General features: G+C 35.3%; 2 protein-coding genes across 4 annotated transcripts in view; one reads left to right on the forward strand and one right to left on the reverse strand.

Annotated features, from left to right (window-relative positions):
- Nucleotides 1-10,080, reverse strand: LOC306869582 (vacuolar protein sorting-associated protein 33A-like). 3 transcript variants are annotated; one of them, XM_079416356.1, is made up of 13 exons: nucleotides 9,790-10,080; nucleotides 9,491-9,556; nucleotides 9,241-9,368; nucleotides 8,759-8,942; nucleotides 6,671-6,787; nucleotides 6,318-6,492; nucleotides 5,932-6,125; nucleotides 5,500-5,626; nucleotides 4,742-4,809; nucleotides 3,422-3,559; nucleotides 3,063-3,200; nucleotides 2,750-2,918; nucleotides 1-2,019 (listed from the first exon to the last, which is right to left on the reverse strand). In XM_079416356.1, exons 1-13 carry the CDS (start codon nucleotides 9,952-9,954, stop codon nucleotides 1,826-1,828), a joined length of 1,863 nt encoding a protein of 620 aa, XP_079272482.1. In that variant the 5' UTR covers nucleotides 9,955-10,080; the 3' UTR covers nucleotides 1-1,825. The 3 variants fall into 3 exon arrangements, with proteins under 3 accessions (XP_079272482.1, XP_079272484.1, XP_079272483.1); XM_079416358.1 differs by having other exon boundaries at nucleotides 9,241-9,397; nucleotides 9,790-9,917; XM_079416357.1 differs by having other exon boundaries at nucleotides 9,241-9,400; nucleotides 9,790-9,917.
- The window catches only part of LOC306869583 (aldehyde dehydrogenase, mitochondrial-like), a 21,053-nt gene continuing 11,829 nt past the window's right edge, over nucleotides 10,057-19,280 (forward strand). Inside the window, exons 1-4 of the mRNA XM_079416359.1 lie at nucleotides 10,057-10,469; nucleotides 15,766-15,870; nucleotides 17,433-17,573; nucleotides 18,203-18,282. Of these exons, the coding sequence (XP_079272485.1) occupies nucleotides 10,245-10,469; nucleotides 15,766-15,870; nucleotides 17,433-17,573; nucleotides 18,203-18,282 (551 nt within the window). The 5' untranslated portion in view covers nucleotides 10,057-10,244. The remainder of the gene's footprint in view (nucleotides 10,470-15,765; nucleotides 15,871-17,432; nucleotides 17,574-18,202; nucleotides 18,283-19,280) is intronic.

Consider the following 19,280-nt stretch of genomic DNA (forward strand, 5'->3'; position numbering starts at 1 on the left):
CAAGATTCAACATTTTTATTTGTCACATACACAATTATACAGAGTATAACCAGCAGTGAAATGTAGGTCAGGTCCGCTCCAAGGACAGTGCAATTATATAGAATACAAATATTAAGAAAAAGAAAAGTGAAAAAAAAATATATATAAATATAAATGTGCAGGTCAGTATGTTGTTGACTTAAATAGTAATAAGAGGAATGTGCAAAAATAATGTGCAAAAAGTTGTACAGGGTATTTAAATACCTTTTGCTCACTCTGGGTAAGTACAGTTCTTGGAGAGTGGGGAGGGTTGTACCAATGATTCCCTCCGTAGTCTTCTGAGGTCAGATTTGGTAGCTGAGCTGAACCAGACAGTTATAGAAGTGCAGAGGACGGATTCAATGATGGCGGAGTAGAACTGTTTCAGCATCTCCTGTGGCAGGTTGAACTTCCTCAGCTGGCGAAGCAAGTACAACCTCTGCTGGGCCTGTCTGTCAGAAAGCTGTTGATCCACTATATGTAAATAATAGAGATTATAAGCAGGTTAGGTTCAGATTCAGAAGTATTCAGTGCATGCATGCACTTTTGACGAGGCTTCATTGTGCGTAAAGTTAGTAATGTACAACTAGTTAATTTAGCTTGATGCGTATTTGCAACAAATGCATGTTATGGCAAATTAAAGTTAGGGTATGTAATGTTTTTTCATGAACATTTTTGTTAAACTGGTTGAAAGTGTCAGTGCAATCAATACTTTGCACCATACTGCGCCATGCTATAAGCGCAAAACAAAAAGTGGTCCTGTGAGCCCAGCCCTACAGCAACTGGTGTGAGGACCCTAAAGTAACATGGGCCAGTAAGGGCATAAGTAACTCAGGCCAGGGTCCTCTGACAAATTGCCCTGTTCATCAGCAGGGTCACGAGACGGTTAGGTAGACAAAATCCATGCCTGACGGGCGTCGAGGTTGTAAAACGTAGCAAAGACAGATGGCGAAGATCAGCCAGCTGTGTCCAATGGAGACTCAATTGCACCAAGCCCAGGAAGGAAGTCATTCCCTCGGAGGCCTAACTCCAATAGGGCACTATAAGCCCACTGAGGCATAAGGCAGTGCAATGGCATACACTATCCAGCGGGATAATCTCTGCTTTCTAACTGGCAGCCCTTTAGAGCAACATCTAAATCACACAAAGAGCTTCTCTGGGGAATGGAGGCATCTCGTAGATGGGGTTCTAGCCTCTGAGATGGTTTTGGCAACCCTCACGGGGAGCTGCAAAGGCTCCCATCAAGGGCCCACAGGTATAGTCCCTACAGTTTGGTTTGGGGGTACCAAATTGGCCCTCTCGCTGAATATAGAAGGTCCTTCCTTAGTGAAAATAGCCAAGACAGCAGCTGAATCAACTCGGGGAACCATGATTGGATCCGCCAGTGTGGGGCCACTACAAGTACTGACCAACAGTCTTTTTTTTTTTTCTTGACCTGGAATGCATTATTTAAAAAAAGGTTACCAATACATGGCAAAATAATTTATGGTGGTTTCTGGAAATAAATGCTGTCTGACGAAGCAGGTTATATATCACTTTAGTATGTTTATACACTGCATAACCCAGTGACTTACAAACCTTGCTGCTTATATTAAATGCAGTTGGCTGTGTTTACACGTTTTCTCAAAAATAAATTAGTATCGCAACAGCAATTTCAACCCCTCACGTAATCATAAAAAATTATCAGACAAAACAGCCACAAGAGTTTGATATAACTTGCATTCTATATGTACACAATACATTAAAGTCTGGGTTTATGACAGACAGATAACAGGATCCGTGAGGCCCTACAGAAGGTGTGGCAGCTTTAAGGTAAGTTTTCCTCAGGATTGTCCATAAGAGACTTTATCCAGCTGGTGCCATTGATAAGTTTGGTGGTTGCAATAATGTACTCAGTCCCACTATCTTCCATATGAGACAAAAACCGCAGAGCAGCGATTTCAGCATACGTCACACCGCCAAGGAAGAAGACAAGGGTGGTTTTGTTTTCTCCTGGCTGGCCTGCAAATTAAAGAGAAGGAGAATGGTCTCTCAATCAGTTATCAAAATAGAGAAATGTAACAACCATATGCATCAACCTATTTATACAGCGGGTTTTTTTATACACAACATGTCTCAAAGCAGATTTACAGAAATAATATATAATAATGCCGTAATATCCTCATACCTTATGGCCACATTTCACAAATTAGAGCTGTGTGATAATATAGTTTACATTTTGTGACAATACAAGCAAACAGGCAGTAGATATTTGCTATACAGCATATTTAACTTTAAGTGTAATACATGAAAAGTTGTACATAATATATCCAACTTCATATAGAGAGCTGTATCCTTTTTTATATATTTGCTTTAAAGAATGTTATAAAGGTCCATTGTAATGTATCTGGAAACTCAAGGTTTTTTTGGGTCAGACACAATTCTATAGGAATTACGTAAATAATTACAAATAATTGCTTAGGTTGTTTTTAAATAAAAAAGTAAACCTAAAGATAAACAGATGTATAAAAATTACTAATTTATTTAGTGCATCATCACAAATCGAAGTGTTCTGTTCATGCGTACTAAGATGAAGCACTTCGGTCTGCTCTTTCGTTGCTTTTTGCTTGTGGGAGCAAATTTTACAAGCTAGTTCGTTTATTACTATAGGATGGTTAAGACTATGATGGGTTTACTGATCTAGAATGACTATCATTTTACAAAGTAAATCATGTCAACGGTCATCACTTACGTTTCTTGTGAAGGCCTGTAGGAACCAGCTGTCTTTCTTCAAAGTGTGGACCAGGCAACATCTTCAGCACCTCCTCTATGCTCCTCCAACCAGGACGCGCAAGCACTTGTGTCAGACGAACACTGAGTGGCGCATAGCCACTGTACACATACGAGATGTCATTGGGGTTCTAAAGGAAAGTTAACACGCATTAGTCATTCCCAAAACCATGAATAACATGTAGTAATTTGGGTGGGGAAGATTTGACCAGTGCCGGCCATTTTCAGTTATATAAAGACAGAGAACCTTACTAAAAATAAACGACAGGTCAAACCTGTTCATTGGCATCCTCCATCCACAGTTTGAGTGTTTTCCTGATTGTGGGGTAGTTGTTTCTCACGGTGCTTTGAGGTTTGAGTAACCCAACCTTTTCCAAGTTCTTGAGGGTCAGAATGTGCTTGTAACCGTATGTCTAATTCAACAAAACACAAACATGGTAAATGTTTATGGCATTTATAACTCACTGCTATCATCACCACAAACAGTGACTGACTCTGATAGAAATTCAGTGATATCAATGTTGCGATGTGATTGTTATCAAGGCACACGTAATTCAAATTCACTGTTATGGATTCACAAAATCCATCTAAAAGGAAATGAAAGTAAACCACAAAGAAATTTCCTCTATCCAACCTGAAGGATCTCCTTCTTATAGTAGTCCATGACTTTCTGTTTGAGGCCGCTGTTGCAGACAGACTGCATGCACACCAGCCGCAGGATTTTTATCAGAGGGTCTTTTTGTGCTATGCAGTCTTCTATATATGTGCTGACCTGAGAGTAAAATCACAATAAAAACAAGCTGAACAAAGAAATTAATCAAACCTAAATATTATCAGAATTTAAATGTACCATGTAAAACATTATTTTTTTCTCATAGTTCTAAAATGATTTCTAAAATATTAGAGGATGTAAGTGGACTTGCATATTAAACTTCGTGTTTTTTCTGTTTGAACAATAATTGTTGTCCATTGTATTTACACATGTAATACTTTGAAAAAAGTAAGTACACCCTATTGCAGGACATTTAGTTCAATAGCTCCATTCACTGCAGAGGATCCATTGGTGAGCAAATGATGTAATGATAAATTTCTCGTAATCTGTTCTAAAGAAGAAACAAACTTATCTACATCTTTTTTTTTTCCTATTCTACTTGTTTTCTTTCATAAAGTTGCATATAGTTGCTCTTTTGTTGGTTTTGATTGCTTCAGGGTTCCTACACATTTTCCATTTCAAAATTGACAAATGACAATAGAAGCAATGGTTCCTACGGGGTTTGGAAAAGTATTTTCCAGATCTGGAAATGTATGGAAAAAAGAAAGCAGAGAAAGCAAATTATATATCAAATTTCCAAACCTCTTGGTAGATTTTTCAAGCCATATTTAACATAAATGGTTCATAGAGCATTATTTTCAGCTTTGTTTGGTATATAGTACAGTCATCTGTAAATATTTTTTATTTTCTCAGGGTTTTTTTCATTGATTTTCTCAAAGTGACAACATACAGAGTCCCTAAAAAAAAAAAAATAATAATAATAAATACCGACTATTACATGCACACAAGAAACTCTTTTGAGTTTAATTTTAATTACACAATTAATCACTTAATTTTCTATTATCAAAACACTAAATAGCGTCAGAAGTCTAGAAACACAAAATTGTTTCCATACTCTGCTTTCTTTTTTCCATACATTTCCAGACCTGGAAAATACTTTTCCAAACCCCGTAGGAACCATTGCTTCTATTGTCATTTGTAAGTCACTTTGGCTAAAAGCGTCTGCTAAATGACTAATGTACATCTTGCATGGACTAAGACTGAGCACATTTTCTGAACTATTCCTTTAACACAACAAAAGAACCAGGCTTTTCTTTTGAAAGTTGTATAAATCATAAAAAACGAATATAATTTCTTAAATTATATTGCATTCACATTGGAATCATAAACAAAACAAGGCACCTTGTCTGTGTCTACTCCAGTCATAAACTCTTGTTCAACAGTCAGACTGTCAAAGAAGTCTTCTGAGGCTGAAACACAGGAAAGCAAGGCAGTTTATGAAAAAAATCCAAAACTGGCAAGTAAAAAAACTAAATGTGAACTCATGTCAGGTCTCATAATATATTATCATATAATTTACCTTAGAACTCCTTCAGTTTGTTAAAATTACTGGGAAACAGCTTTACAGTACAATGGAAATCCAGCAACCACATAACATTTAGCTGAATTCCAAAAACAGGATATCACAGTATATGAATCCAAAATTATGTTTTACTAAATGCTAATTCTTGATATCAGCAAAAGAACGCTTACTACTTGTTGCAGAAATTCTAAAAAATAAACATCATTAGTACATTAAGCAATTGCACTTAACTGAATAACTTAATCCTGGTTAAAAGGAGAGTAAAAAAACAACAGCATTTCTAACCAGGCCATGATTATAAATACCTATTGTTCAAATTAAAATAGAAATTATAATTATAAGTTATAAAAAATATAAAAGCTATTCTTAGTATGTTATTAGTTGGTCACTAGTCAGAATTCTCTTTTCTGTAAACTATAAACTAATAGCTAATTAATTCCTTCTTTTTTATGTACAAACTGATTGATGAGCTACAGCTGTTGTCTGTTGTAATTGAGAGCGTTCCACAGACCTCAAGCAGAAAATAAACAGAAATACTTTAATTTCTGAACGTACAAATGACTGGTCTCAGACTTACTTGTTATGTCCTTAATGAGTTCAGCAATGGAGGTGTGATTAGCCAAGGAACCCCGAGCTGCCTGCATGTGAGGCAACTGGGAAACAAACCGTTTAATCTCTCCAACAGTTTTTGCATTGTGTCGCTCCTAGCACAGAGACAAGAATATAATTAATGGTAAACACTAGCAAATCAGCAGATTTCTGAAGGATCAAGTGGCACTGAAGATGCTTTAATGACACTGAAAATTCAGCTTTGATCAAAGAAATAAAACTAAAACAGTTCTTTTGAATTGTAATATTTCACACTATAACTGTTTTACTGTGTTCTTGATCAAATAAATGCAAACAGTTCACTAAAATCGTGGACAAGGGAAGTGGGAGGCTTATTTATTTGGCTAAATTTATTTAAAATACGTATTTCTTGGTTTGTCTCAACAATAGCAGCACAAACCTCAAACGCAGCTGATATAATCTTGGCTTTCTTGCTGAGAGCCGCTCCCACAGCATTGAAGTTCTTGTCCCGTATTTCAGCATAAAGCTCCTCGGCTGAGTTGAGCTGCTTTTTTTTTGGCTCAGTGGGGAGATCTTTCCCACCTTCTCCCTGTTTCGTCTGTGCAAACTTCTCAGGCGGAAGCTTCACATAACCTGCCAAAGCAAAAAAAGGTATGACAGGACAGACTACAGAGGAAAACAAGAGCTTATACAATCTTCATAGTGTTCAAATTATGCACTTCTATTGGAAAAATGTATCTTATTCAATCTTTATAGTTTTAAGTTCTGTATTTCTATATGTTTAAGTATTTATTTTATGTCTGCACAAATTGAAAACTCATTTACCATTGGTGATGCCAAAGATCTCATCGATAAGACCCTCATATGTAAGTTGGGTGGCTAACGGCGTAAGCAAATCCACGTTGCGATCCAACAGGAGGAGGGTATCAAAAACAGGCAGGATTTGAGTATGACTCCCTGCAAACTCTCTCTTCATCCGCAACATCATGTTGGCCACATGCTGAGAAAGACACAGCTCAATACCACCACGCAACAAATAAAAAAAAAGAAATCAGTGCGATGTAAAACAAAACTACAACAAATAAGTACCACTGAGGAACAACTAGATGCTAGATGGAATCAAATGTTTGAAAAGAATAGCCATAAATGTTTGAAAAGAGAAGGAAATGTTGACTCACCCTTGCACACTCGCCTTTGCCAAAGATTTGCGGTATTGTTCCATAAAGTGCTTGCAAAGTCATGAGGCCCTTAGCGGCGTGATACAGGCTTGTCTGGTCATTCTCTAAATAACATTCCTTCATAATAGAAAACAGTTATGTGAACATCACAATCGGCTCATGCATATGTCAGCACAAAGTTTGATGTTATGAAATCACAGATTTTTGAATGAGACACTTTTGCATCTTAACTTCAATAAAAATAAAATAAAAAGACCGCTAAGCTATCAACATGATCAAAATTAAAGAAAATCCTGCTGTATACAATCTACTGCATTCCCTCTGTCATCTGCCTGATAATTTAAAAAATTTTAAGCAAGTAAAAGGTCTTAAATGGTACAACTGTAAAAACACTCCATTCATGTTCACGTGTCTTTTTGCTGTGAAATCTTTATTGATTTTTATAACGTAAACAACTTTTATGTTATTAATATTTCAAGATGAATGAAGCAACTTACTTGATTATCCATACATAATATTTTAGAAAAAGTATGTTAAAATGTGAGTATTATATATAAGGCTTTTGTGGAAGGTTTATTTGTTCGACTCTCAATTATCATTGTGTTGCATTGCATTCAATGTTTTGAAACTACACAGCTTTGATCAAACTTAAATATGACCTTTATAAGACACATTATTAGGAGATATATAGTGACAACTGATAGTGATAACATGATTTTATGTAAGTAGTCGGTTATATTGTGATAATGTCGCTGATTTGAATTAAAAGCATTTCATCTTACTTTATACCAATATAAATATCAGCATCTGCACTGAATTACATAACTGTGCTCAGGCCTGTGAATAAATAAACTTTTCCATAAGAAAAAACTTGTGGACTATTATTTCATGTGTGCAGATTTACACATTTGTACGCATTTAGAACTATCCTCTATGTTCCGTAAAACCTTAATAATAGGGATGCACGATATTATCGGACTGATATCGAAATCGGCCGATAATGACTTTAAATGTAAATATCGGCATCGGCCTGATATGCAAAATTATGCCGATATGTCTTGCGATAAGGGGAAGGGGTTAACTCGCATGTGCTCAGGGTGTGCTAGCGATTAGATCACGTCAGCAATGTGGCTCATTCTTGAAGCAACGTTTTGTCTGAATGATGAATAGATTGACTGTTTTGGATCGCTGCATTTAATGTGTGAACGCATGTACAGAAAGACGCGTTCGGTGTGGGATAGAGTAAACAGTTATAGCACAAGCAGGGGCAGCAGTGACAGCCTCCCCCAGGTCCTAATGCCCGTTCGGTAAGGAGTTTTAATCTGTAGGGGGCGCTGTTGGCCTACTTCTAATTAAATTAAAAGTAAAATAGCCTACACAAATAACATTTAGACTGTGTTTCTGATTAAATAAAGCAGTAATTGATGTAATAACATAAGTATGTTTTGATTTAATGGTCAGAAGCTATAGCTTACATGAAAAAAAAAAATCACAAACATGACACGTAAATTAAATAATTTTATATATACTGATTTATTCATTAATGTGTAACGTTTTATTTTTTAAACAAATCATGAGCTCTAAAAGATTTTCAGAATTTTTACAACTCCTTTGTTTTAGACCATCTACAAATGTTAAATCTTAAAATAAAATATTAGGGTTAACACTGCATCTTTCTGGGGAAAAAAATGCAGCGATTGATTATAGTTTATTTATATTTATTTTCAAAGCTTCAATGTACTGTTAAAAAACCTTTATTATTTTTTATTTAATTCTAATAAATAAGTTAACCAAAATGAATAATATTTTGCTTATAATTTCTGCACAGGAGAGACTTGGTGTTGTTTCCAAACAAAAGGAAATATATCGGTATTGACATCGATATCGGCCAAAATGAGTTGAAAAATATCGGCATATCGAATATCGGCAGAATTCCAATATCGTGCATCCCTACTTAATAATAATAATAATGATGCTATTTTGCATTAATGGATATTTCTAGTCAAGGTCTGACTAATGCTGAATCAGAAATCCTTCAGAAGATGAATACAAATCCATAATAAACTTGACAATCAAACAATGTCTTACTCTAAAGGAACTCTCAGACTCCATGGAAAGAAGATCTCCATCATAAGGTATGAGGTCCAGAATGTATTCATCGATGTTTGTGAAAGAGCTCAGAACCCCTTTCTCTTTCAGCCGCTGCTCACACAGGAGACTCCGGCGAGGCACAAACAGGATGTGGAATTCTCGTGGTTGTAATTTATCTTCACTGCAATGCAAATATTAAAATGTACTATCATGACAGCATTATTGTCACTGACTACTGCCAGCAATCAATGCACATTATTAAAACTACCTTATTATTTCCTTTAATCGAAATATCTGTTATTGTGGAAGGCAGCACACATCGTCTCAAAATTAAAAATCAGATTGTTCCATAAACAGCTTACAGTATACAGAACAAAAGGTGGTGGAACCCTATTAAAAGCGTATACTCCTCTCAGGCCATTTGTTTGACTGTTCAGTTTAGACCTGCCTAAAGAAATTAGATTTGTCAAATTTGATACCTTGCAACATTTTCTGCAATGATGTCCATCAATTCCAACCTTGGTCGAACAAAAAAGACAATATTCTTGACGGAAGCGGATGGGATACGACCACCTTTGATGGTGAACATTTTCTCCACTTCATGTTCCTTTTGAAAAATTAAATTAAGACAAACACCTTCTTGAAAAAGCATAAAATAATCATTAGTCTCCAGTGTCTTTGAAATATGACATTATATTTTGTCCACTATTTGTGTACCGTTTCTCTCACCTTCAAAAGGGAATACTGAGCAATTAAGCCGAAAGGTGCAGTAAGATACTCGTCCCAAACAATGGCCTTAAATTAAAAAAAGAAAATGCGAAAACACATAACTTAAAGGATAATAAAGCTCTAAACTTTCCATGTCGACTGACAGCATCCCTGAACAATATTTTCAGTATTAATCATTTGCAACCACAACTAACGCGGTCAGTAGGTTTTGAGCAAATCTGAGAAAGTGACAGGTGTGACAGCAGGAGAGGACAGTTTTAAACAATATTCTGCATTAGTATAAAAGCAAAGAGCTTTACCTTGCTTCCCGAACATTTATCTAAAAATTCGCGAAGGTCTTTTCGTGCCGCTTCTCGCAAAATATTTAGGTTTACTCTGCCGCAAAACAAATGCGACGCCATATTTCCTGAACCACAATCATATGACTTTCCCGGCCTTTCAAAATAAAAACCAGCATTGTACATTTTACTTCAGTATTTTACAATACAATTTAACATAATTTCAATATTTTAAAATATGTATATTTTATTAGTCATGTTTCGCGGAAATGATTTTGGATTAATCACGACTTTTACACACGCATTCTCAGCGTTTGTTTGTTGCCAAGTCCACGTATATTCCACATATTTTCGTTGCTTGACATTCCGAGTTATTTGTTGTAAACGCCGCTAATTGTAGTAATACGGATATAATTAGGCTGTAAATGGATATACACCGATTGTGAATAACTATAGTGTCTTACGTAAACGCGCGGATGTTGTTTGTTTTTATGGCATTACTTTGCTCGCAAATATCTGGCAACAAGCGAGCGCATTTCTGCTCTGAAGCGCGAGCTCATACAGTCTCAGTTAAAGGCAAGCGAGTAAAAATGCTGCGCACCGTTTTCTCCAGAACTTTTCCTCAAGTTTTCCGTATTTCAGCATGTCTGCATTCAACGATTCCTGCACCGAACGTGCACCCAGACGTTCACTTTAACAAGGTAACGACCAAATTATGAGACTTCACATGTTTATTCAAACATGTTGTTGACAATGACATGCATGTTTGTTGTTCATATTATAATTCATATTTATTAAATGTTTGCAGACTTATCATTACGGTAAAGTAGCATGACATGTTTATGACCCTCAAATTGCTCTGTCGTAGAGTTATGGCGATTGCATTTAATGTAAAAGACATTTTGCAACAGGTTAATGAACTTGGCATGTTTTCAAACCCCGCCTCCTTCGAGAAAATGCCATTCCTGCTTTATCTTATCTTCTTTTTCTTTTCTTTTTGTCATTTTAGACTGCGGTCAACCCCCCTGTTCTCTCTCTCTCTCTCAATTCAATTCAAGTGTGCTTTATTGGCATGACAAAAACTATACATTTGTATTGCCAAAGCAATTGCAGCTGGGCTGTTTACAAATAGTGCATATATGTATTAACAGAAAGAAAAATAATAATAATGTATAAATGTATTTAGCATAGTCTGTATCTGGTCAATGTGCTTCTCAGCATCTTATCTGTCACTGTGCTCAGATACTCTGCCATACTGTACTCTCTCTTTAGAGCCCAATAGCATTTGTTGTTGTGTTTGGGTTTGCCAATGAGTGATGTAACTCTGTTTGATTTGTGCAGTAATCTGATTGATTCTGAAGATGTGATTCAGAGCATCAGTAGATGCTAGTGAAGCATCAGGACTGAAGCTCTGGATCAGCTGAGGAAAGGGATTGCTTTCTTTGCTCATCTCTTGGTATTGCAGGGCTTTATAATAATATGATTGGGGGTCAGATGTTTCAGATGTTTCCAGAATTTAATTGCCCTTTTTTGTATCTTTATGATTGGAGGATATTTGCCTAATTCTACCCTGTATGCGTTATTTTCTATAGGACATTGCCGTTTTATGGCGTAGAAACCCTGCGTGCTTTATCTCTCAGTTCTGTCACAGCATGATTAAAGTTTCCTGTGGATGTGATTTTTCAAACCCAGGTGTCTCTCTCTCTCTCTCTCTCTCTCTCTCTCTCTCTCTCTCTCTCTCTCTCTCTCTCTCTCTCTCTCTCTCTCTCTCTCTCTCTCTCTCTCTCTCTCTCTCTCTCTCTCTCTCTCTCTCTCTCTCTCTCTCTCTCTCTCTGTGTTAAATTGGGGAAATATATGATTAATTTTGGGGTAAAAGTGGTCTCTAATGTTTTGGTATCTTGGGCACTCTGTGAGGAAGTGCAGCTCTGTTTCGATCTCTCCCAGACTGCAGTGGGAGCATATTCTCTCCTCACGGGAGAGCCATATCTGTCTGTGCCGGCCCGTCTCTATGGTCAGACTGTGCTCGCGGAGTCTGTACATCGTCAATGTTTTCCTGAGTTTCACATCAGTCACTGTGCTCAGGTAGCTTGCCATGGTGTACTCTCAATTTAGTGCCGAATAACATTCTAATTTGTGTTGGTTTTTGATGGTGTTTGTCCAGTGGGTGACGTACTTGTGTTTCTCTGTGTGGGCCGAATGGTAGAGAGTGTGTGTGAGTCCTGAGGCTGGCTGATCTCTGTCAGTCTCCGCACCAGCTGAAGGAGGGGACTCTTTGTGAGGTTCAGCTCTTGGTGTTTCAGGGCTTTATAATGGGATGTGCTGGGGTCGCTTGTCATTAAATGCTTTCAGAATTTCAGGGCTCTTTTTTGGATGTTTGGAAGGAGAGGGTATTGGCCTAATTCTGCCCTGCATCCATTTTTTGGTGTTTTTCTTTGGACTTTGAGCATTCTTGTACAGAAATCTAGATGTAGAGTTTCAATTGGATGTTTTTCCCAATTTACAAAGTCAAATTTTATAGATGGACCCCACACATCACTGCCATATAATACAATTGGTTCAATTACTGATTTGAAAAGTTTGAGCCAGATTTGGATTGGGATGTCGATTTTAATTGATCTTTTTATGGCATAGAAAGCCCTTTGAGCTTTCTCTTTGAGTTCCTTCACAGCCAAAGTAACGTTACCTGTTGAGCTGATTTTTAGGCCGAGGTAAGTGTATGTCTTTGTGGTTTCAATTGTTCTGTGTGAACGTGTGTGTTAGTCCCTGAGGTCTGGAGCGTTTCTGGAAGATCATGACTTTAGTTTTTTGGGGGTTGACTGTCAGGGCCCAGGTCTGACAGTAATCCTCCAGCAGATTCAGGCTGTCCTGAGGCTGGCTGATGTGTGTCCAAAAATCAAATGTGGGTCAATTTGCAAAAATATTATATTACTTTTATTTTAAAGAGGAATGTCTGAAGAACAAATAATGTTGAAACTAGAGATGTATCTCGTTTCCTTCTGTCAAAAAACTGCATTGAACATACCTGTCTGAGTGCCATAAATATTATTTTTCCAAAGTTTGCATGCCTTTAACTCAAGAAGGATTAAAGATATTGCAATATGATTTTAGATTCTGGTTCTTAAAAAAACTTTTCTTTTGGAATCTTCATTTTCAAGGCCCTACATCGCTCAGTCACAGAGATATAGGGATCTCAAAGAGGCTCTATTTTCAGATTGTTGAATATGACCTATTTTTAGTGGTTGAAAACCAAATGTTGGTCACTTTGTATAGAGCTGATACTTATTGTATTTAAAGCAGAATGTCTGAAGAATAAGTAATGTTGAAACTAGGAATGCATCTTGTTTCCCTCTGTCAAAACAATTGTATAGGACATAACTGTTTGAGTGTCATAAATATTATTTTTTTCCAAAATTTGTAACCTGTAACTCAAAGTTATCTTAATATGATTTAGTTTGTTGATCAAAGCTGTGTAGTTTCAAAACATTTAATGCAATGCAACACAATGATAATTGAGAGAATAACAAATAAACCTTCCACAAAAGCCTTATATTTAATACTCACATTTTATGATTTTTCTAAAAAATGATGTATGGATAATCAAGTAAGTTGCTTCATTAAGTGTACATCTTGAAATATTAATAACATAAGTTGTGTGTTATGTTTACTTTATAAAAATCAATAAAGATTTCACAGCAAAAAAACAAAGATTGCTAAAGTCAACATATTTTACTAACAGACCAATCTCTGTGTAAAAAATAGCATTATGATGCTGCCATCTTTCTAAAGTCATTTTAACCCCCTGGAATTTGGCTCTGAATCGCAGGTGAAAATTGACATTTTGACCCCCTCTTCAAAATAGTGGATTGCTCAGTAAATATTCATCCATGATATTTAATATTTTGGCTTTCATCACTGTACATGTCTGTCTTTCTTCAGAAAAAATATTAGCAAAACTAAATATTTGAGCTGGGGACCTCTAGTTGAGTTGACACAAAATGACCCTTCTAATATTATTTAGGAAAACTGCTTTAAACTATAATTTTACAGGTTAAATAGAATAGAAATTGTGTTTTACATTATGGTGTAATTTTAATTTATTGTAATTTTTAAAAAAAATGATTAATTTGACACTAAATGAAAGTCTGAAACATTCAGTTCTCCTCAGATCTTTGAAGAACAGATTATCTCTTATCATATAATGTGGTTTGTGCTTCTGGATAAATGTAAACAGTGTGGTGTTTTAATCTGTTATCTTGAGTGTAGGTGCTGCATCAACACCTGTGCAGTATATTGTATATAGACCAACCTAGATAAGCCCTCTCAGGCTCTCAGCTAACAACACTCAGCCCATTAAGGTGTTTTCTGCCAGCCATAAATTCCGTTTTATTTTCAAATAAATGATTGACAAGAGATGAGCTCCAATATAATTAACATTACATTTACATTTAATCATTTAGCAGACGCATTTATCCAAAGCGACTTATAAATGAAGACAATGGAAGCAATCAAAATCAACAAAAGAGCAATGATATGCAAGTATTATGACAAGTCTCAGTTTGCTTAACGCAGTACACGTTTTTTTTTTTAATTGTAAAATTCTGATATCAAAATATTTTATTTATTTTATTATTTTATGTGACCCTGGAGCCTCAAGCCTTGGTGTCTCAAGTCGCTGGGGTATATTTGTAGCAATAGCCAAAAATACATTGTATGGGTGTATATGCCAAAAATCATTAGGATATTAAGTAAAGATCATGTTCCATGAAGATATTTTGTAAATTTCCTACTGTAAATATATCAAAACTTAATTTTTGATTAGTAATATGCAATGCTAAGAACTTCATTTGGACAACTTTAAAGGTGATTTTCTCAACATATTGATTTTTTTGCACCCTCAGATTCCAGATTTTCATATAGTTGTATCTCGGCCAAATATGATCCTAACAAACCGTACATCAATGTAAAGCTTATTTATTCAGCGTTCATATGATGTATAAATCTCAATTTCGAAAAATTGACACTTACGTCTGGTTTTGTGGTCCAGGGTCATAAGATGTATGACCCTGGACCACAAAACCATGTTAACTGAATGTTAATGTTAAATGTTAACTAAAATGCTAATGCTAACATAACAAAACACAACAAACATACTAAAATGTTAACTAAAATGCTAATGCTAACATAACAAAACACAACAAACATACTAAAGTGTTAACTAAAATTAAAATGACAATGGAAAATACAAAAATAAAATGTAGTACAATCTCAATGAGACCAAAACTAACACTGATTACATGAGACCGTTTTACTGAACTGTTAATCTTAGTGTAAAGTTTGTATTTTTTTAATGAATCATCATTAATTAAAGTTATAGGTTGCACAGAAACAGTCTTAATCAGGATTTTAGAAATTACAGTTATTAGTTTGTGTGTAACCAGTGTGACAAAACACCCTGAAAAACAGATGTGCTTAGCTTGATTCCAGTATTTTTGTATTATTTCCTTAATATCAGGTTTGAAATTAACAATGATAAATTATTGTTTGATTTCACATGTCTTTTATGACATTCATATTTTTATTATTCTTATTAATACAAAACCGAATTAAAGGGATTAGTCAGTATTTTGATGGTTCAATGAATGCCTTATTTGTCTTCTGTTCTAATGAATTAGAAAAAAATTGAATCCTGACTCTTTAGACTTATCCCATGCTACTCCGAACTTGCTTTTTCTGGAATATACTTGTAACTATGTTTTGACACATTTATCATAAGATTATTTCATGATATAGTATCACATTATCCATATCGTATGCTTCCTGCATATCATGCAGCCCTAGTTGTAGCTGTCATAATTTATTGCAAGTGGCATGTAAACACTTGCTCTCCTGTGGTTTTGTCCATTGATCTGCAATGTGAAAAAATACCAGTAAAAGTTGACTTTGACTTCAACATTTTCAAATGCCAGAGCATGTCAATGTGTTTCATTTTCTCTGCAGATTTTCATCAACAATGAATGGCACGATGCAGTAAACAAGAAAACTTTCCCAACCATCAATCCTGCTACTGGTGAGGTTATCTGCCACGTCGCAGAGGGCGATAAGGTAGGTGTTTGAATTTTAAATTCAAAATCCAAGTATATCTGCGCCAAATAAAAATGTCTTAAAGCAGCTGGTTTGCTGGTCTCAACTGGTAAACTCTTGGGGTTTTGGCCACTTTCTCAGCTGGTCAGGTTGAGAGACTGGCTGACTATCTGGTTAAACCAGCTGAGCATTAAGATTTTTTTTCTCTATACAATAAATAGAAAAGGGCTAAGTCTCTTGAGGCAACATGATAGCTTTGTATGAGGAGGAATAGACCAAAATTTAAGTTTCACGCCACTGACAAATCAAATATCCTTTTTATTAAATAATAAAAGGACTGATTATTTTTAGTTTTACTGTGGTTAATATGTTAACACGTGCCAGGTGGTCTATAGAGTTTTTCACCTTTGCACCTAGATTGCACCTTTCATGACCTTTCAGCTACACTGCAAATCTGGATATAGAAGAACAGGATGGAGTGAAAGGAGGCTTAACGCTTTCATTTCAGAAATATAATAGTGTATATATTTCGTGCATATATATATATTTATGTATGTATATATGTGTGTGTGTGTGTGTGTTTCTTTTTTTTTTTTTTGTGGTTTTTTGACGCAAATAATAGAAAATGAATTAAACTGATACACCTGTCATTCAGTGCCACTGTGACTGTAAAGTGTCTTGTGACAGGCTCCATGCATGGAAATAGGAATGTGATACATCTCAATAGTCACATTTAGGAAAAGAGTCAGATGTCTTCAATGTCAGTGATCAGACATACAATATCATGTATGCAATGTAACAAAAGTAAGTTGCTGAACACAAGAATAAATTATATTTTCAAATATACTCAAAAAGAAAAGTTATTTTAAATAAATAATATTTCACAATGTTACTGTTTTTACTATATTTTTGATCAAATAAATGCAGCCATGGTGAACAATAGACTTCTTTAAAAAAAATATATTTTTATTTTATATATATTCCTTTTTAGTTCTCTGTATATGACAACAGACAGGAACATGACTTCAAGGGATACTGTATTTCACCCAAAAATGAAATGAAATGACGGTTGACAATAGCTATTGACGTTTAGTGTACTGTACTGTGGAAGTCACCATCAACCATTTGGTTACCAACATTTTCAAAATAACATTAATTTTAATAGACTCCTCACCTGTGTTTGTTTAACAAACCTCCTCCCTGCTCTCACTGATAAACATGCATCTACTTGACTTTCCTATGCCAACATGGAAAGATATAAACCAGGAGCTGGGATTAAAAATAGCCTTACATATTTATTTAACACATGCCAAATAGCCAGTCTTAACTGAACTAACGTTACCTCACAAATATAATGTAATAAGCATAACTTAATAAAGACTCTGGCACTGAAATGAACTCATTAGGATGTCTGTATTTTGTGCAGTGTATTTCAAGTAATGCTGCCAATGAAAAAATATGTCCTGATAGGGCAAAGTTGCATTAGCTGGCCTGAATCATTCTCACATCAGCCATCCATATGGAGTCTTGCATGACATTTTCAGACTGTTTCTCTCATTTGTTTTTTGTTTTTTTGCATGCAGGCGGATGTGGAAAAAGCTGTCAAAGCTGCCAAAGATGCCTTCAAGCTTGGGTCTCCCTGGCGGCGCATGGATGCGTCCGACCGTGGGCTGCTCTTGAGCCGATTAGCAGACTGCATAGAGAGAGATACTGCCTATTTAGCTGTGAGTCACTAAAACAACCTTTGTCCTCTTTGACACTGAGCTGTTTTATCAAATGTATAAAATTCAGTATGATTCAGCAAAATGAAAGACCAACAACAGAATCAGAAAAGGCCCCAATTATATGAATGATACAATTTACAACTGAGCATTTCAGCACATTTTTTCTTACTTTTTCACTCATTGCTTGCTTGAAACTTCATTGAGAATTTATTAAGAAATGGTACAAAATTCCAAAAGCATATTTGAATAAAAAACAAGGATAGCCATTATAGACCACAAGAAAATATTATAAATGAGAAAGCCAACAAGATTACATATTCAATTGCAGACAAAGCTGATGAATACTGAATGTCTAATACGAGTCTAAATACTTTGTAACTTAATACTGAAGTAGTATAATTTCAGTTTGTGCTTGGTACAAAGTATTGTGTAATTTTGGAAAATATCATTTGGGGAGTACATGTGATTTTATTTTTATTTTTTTTGGGTTCCTTGCTATAATTTCCACACTGTTAAGTCATGGGTCCTGTCATTTTGAAACACATCAAGTAGATATATCAGCACTGATTTATACTTGATCTACGATGATACCACAGGATGTTAATATTATTTGTATTTCATTTAAATAGGAACTAGAGACTCTTGACAATGGAAAACCATATGCAGTCTCCTACACTGTGGACGTGCCCATGGTGGTCAAATGCTTGAGGTGAACTTTATGTCCTTATGATGAATTGTCCTCCACAGTGTTTGCTAGTTGAAACTGAAATCAGTGTATGCCATTTCCTTAATAGTTGCTTTACATTAATATCACATTGCATTTTAGTCTAATGAAACTCAGTCCTTTCTCTGAGTTGCATAATTAGTGTCTTTCTTTGCAAATTATTAATCACATCTGAGTAGTTCTATTATTATAAATAAATATTTAGACCCAAATTTAAGATTTATGTCGGCCTATTTAAATGGCATATAAGATGACACAGTTTTACCTTACATTAATGAACTTCATGTGATGCATATTTGTCAGTCATAGATAAATTAAACAGGATTTCTGGGATAGTACTAATAAACTGTGTTTTGAATTCACAATATCCAGATTTATATAACTAATTAAAATTACAGCTGGCCATATTTTAACAATTTCCAATCCTTTATAATTAAATAAATGTAATTGTTTTCACAATGAACAGATTTATGCTGATTCTAAGCCATTGAATCAATATTTTCATTAATTTGTTTTTGCATTAAAGGGATAGTTCACCCAAAAATGAAAATTGTCATCATTTACTTACCGTCAAGTAGTTCCAAACCTGTATGAATGTCTTTGTTCTGCTGAACACAAAGGAAGTGTTCAGCAGAACACTTCACCTCTCACTTGCTTGAGAGGTGAAGAGGCTAGGAGAAGAATGACCGATAAGTGCCAAATGCTGATGGGCAAATCTTGTCGCATCATACCCAAAAAGACTTGAGGCTGTTAAGGTGCTTCAGCTAAGTACTGAGTTACTTATTTCAGTTTTTTATTTTTGATAAATTTACAAAGTTGTGACAGTTCTGTTTTTGCTTTGTCATTCTAGTTTATAGAATGTAGATTGATGTGGGAAAATAGTCATTTACCAGACCTGACCTGTACACACATAATTGTCTAAATTATATATTGTGTTTTTGCTATTTTGTACATTGCCTATTTGTATATTATTCTTTTATTAT

Source organism: Barbus barbus (genome assembly GCF_936440315.1).
Source record: "Barbus barbus genome assembly, chromosome: 5".
Taxonomy (NCBI): Eukaryota; Metazoa; Chordata; class Actinopteri; order Cypriniformes; family Cyprinidae; genus Barbus; species Barbus barbus.

Bases quoted from the DNA above. Each gene is read 5' to 3' on its own strand.
- LOC306869582 (XM_079416356.1), bottom strand. From the start codon at position 9,954: ATGTACAATGCTGGTTTTTATTTTGAAAGGCCGGGAAAGTCATATGAT. The intron at 3,201-3,421 runs GTTGGATAGAGG...TTGTTGAATTAG, and splicing joins ATAAGAAGGAGATCCTTCAG to ACATACGGTTACAAGCACAT. The intron at 2,919-3,062 runs GTTTGACCTGTC...ACTTTCCTTTAG, and splicing joins TGGAGGATGCCAATGAACAG to AACCCCAATGACATCTCGTA.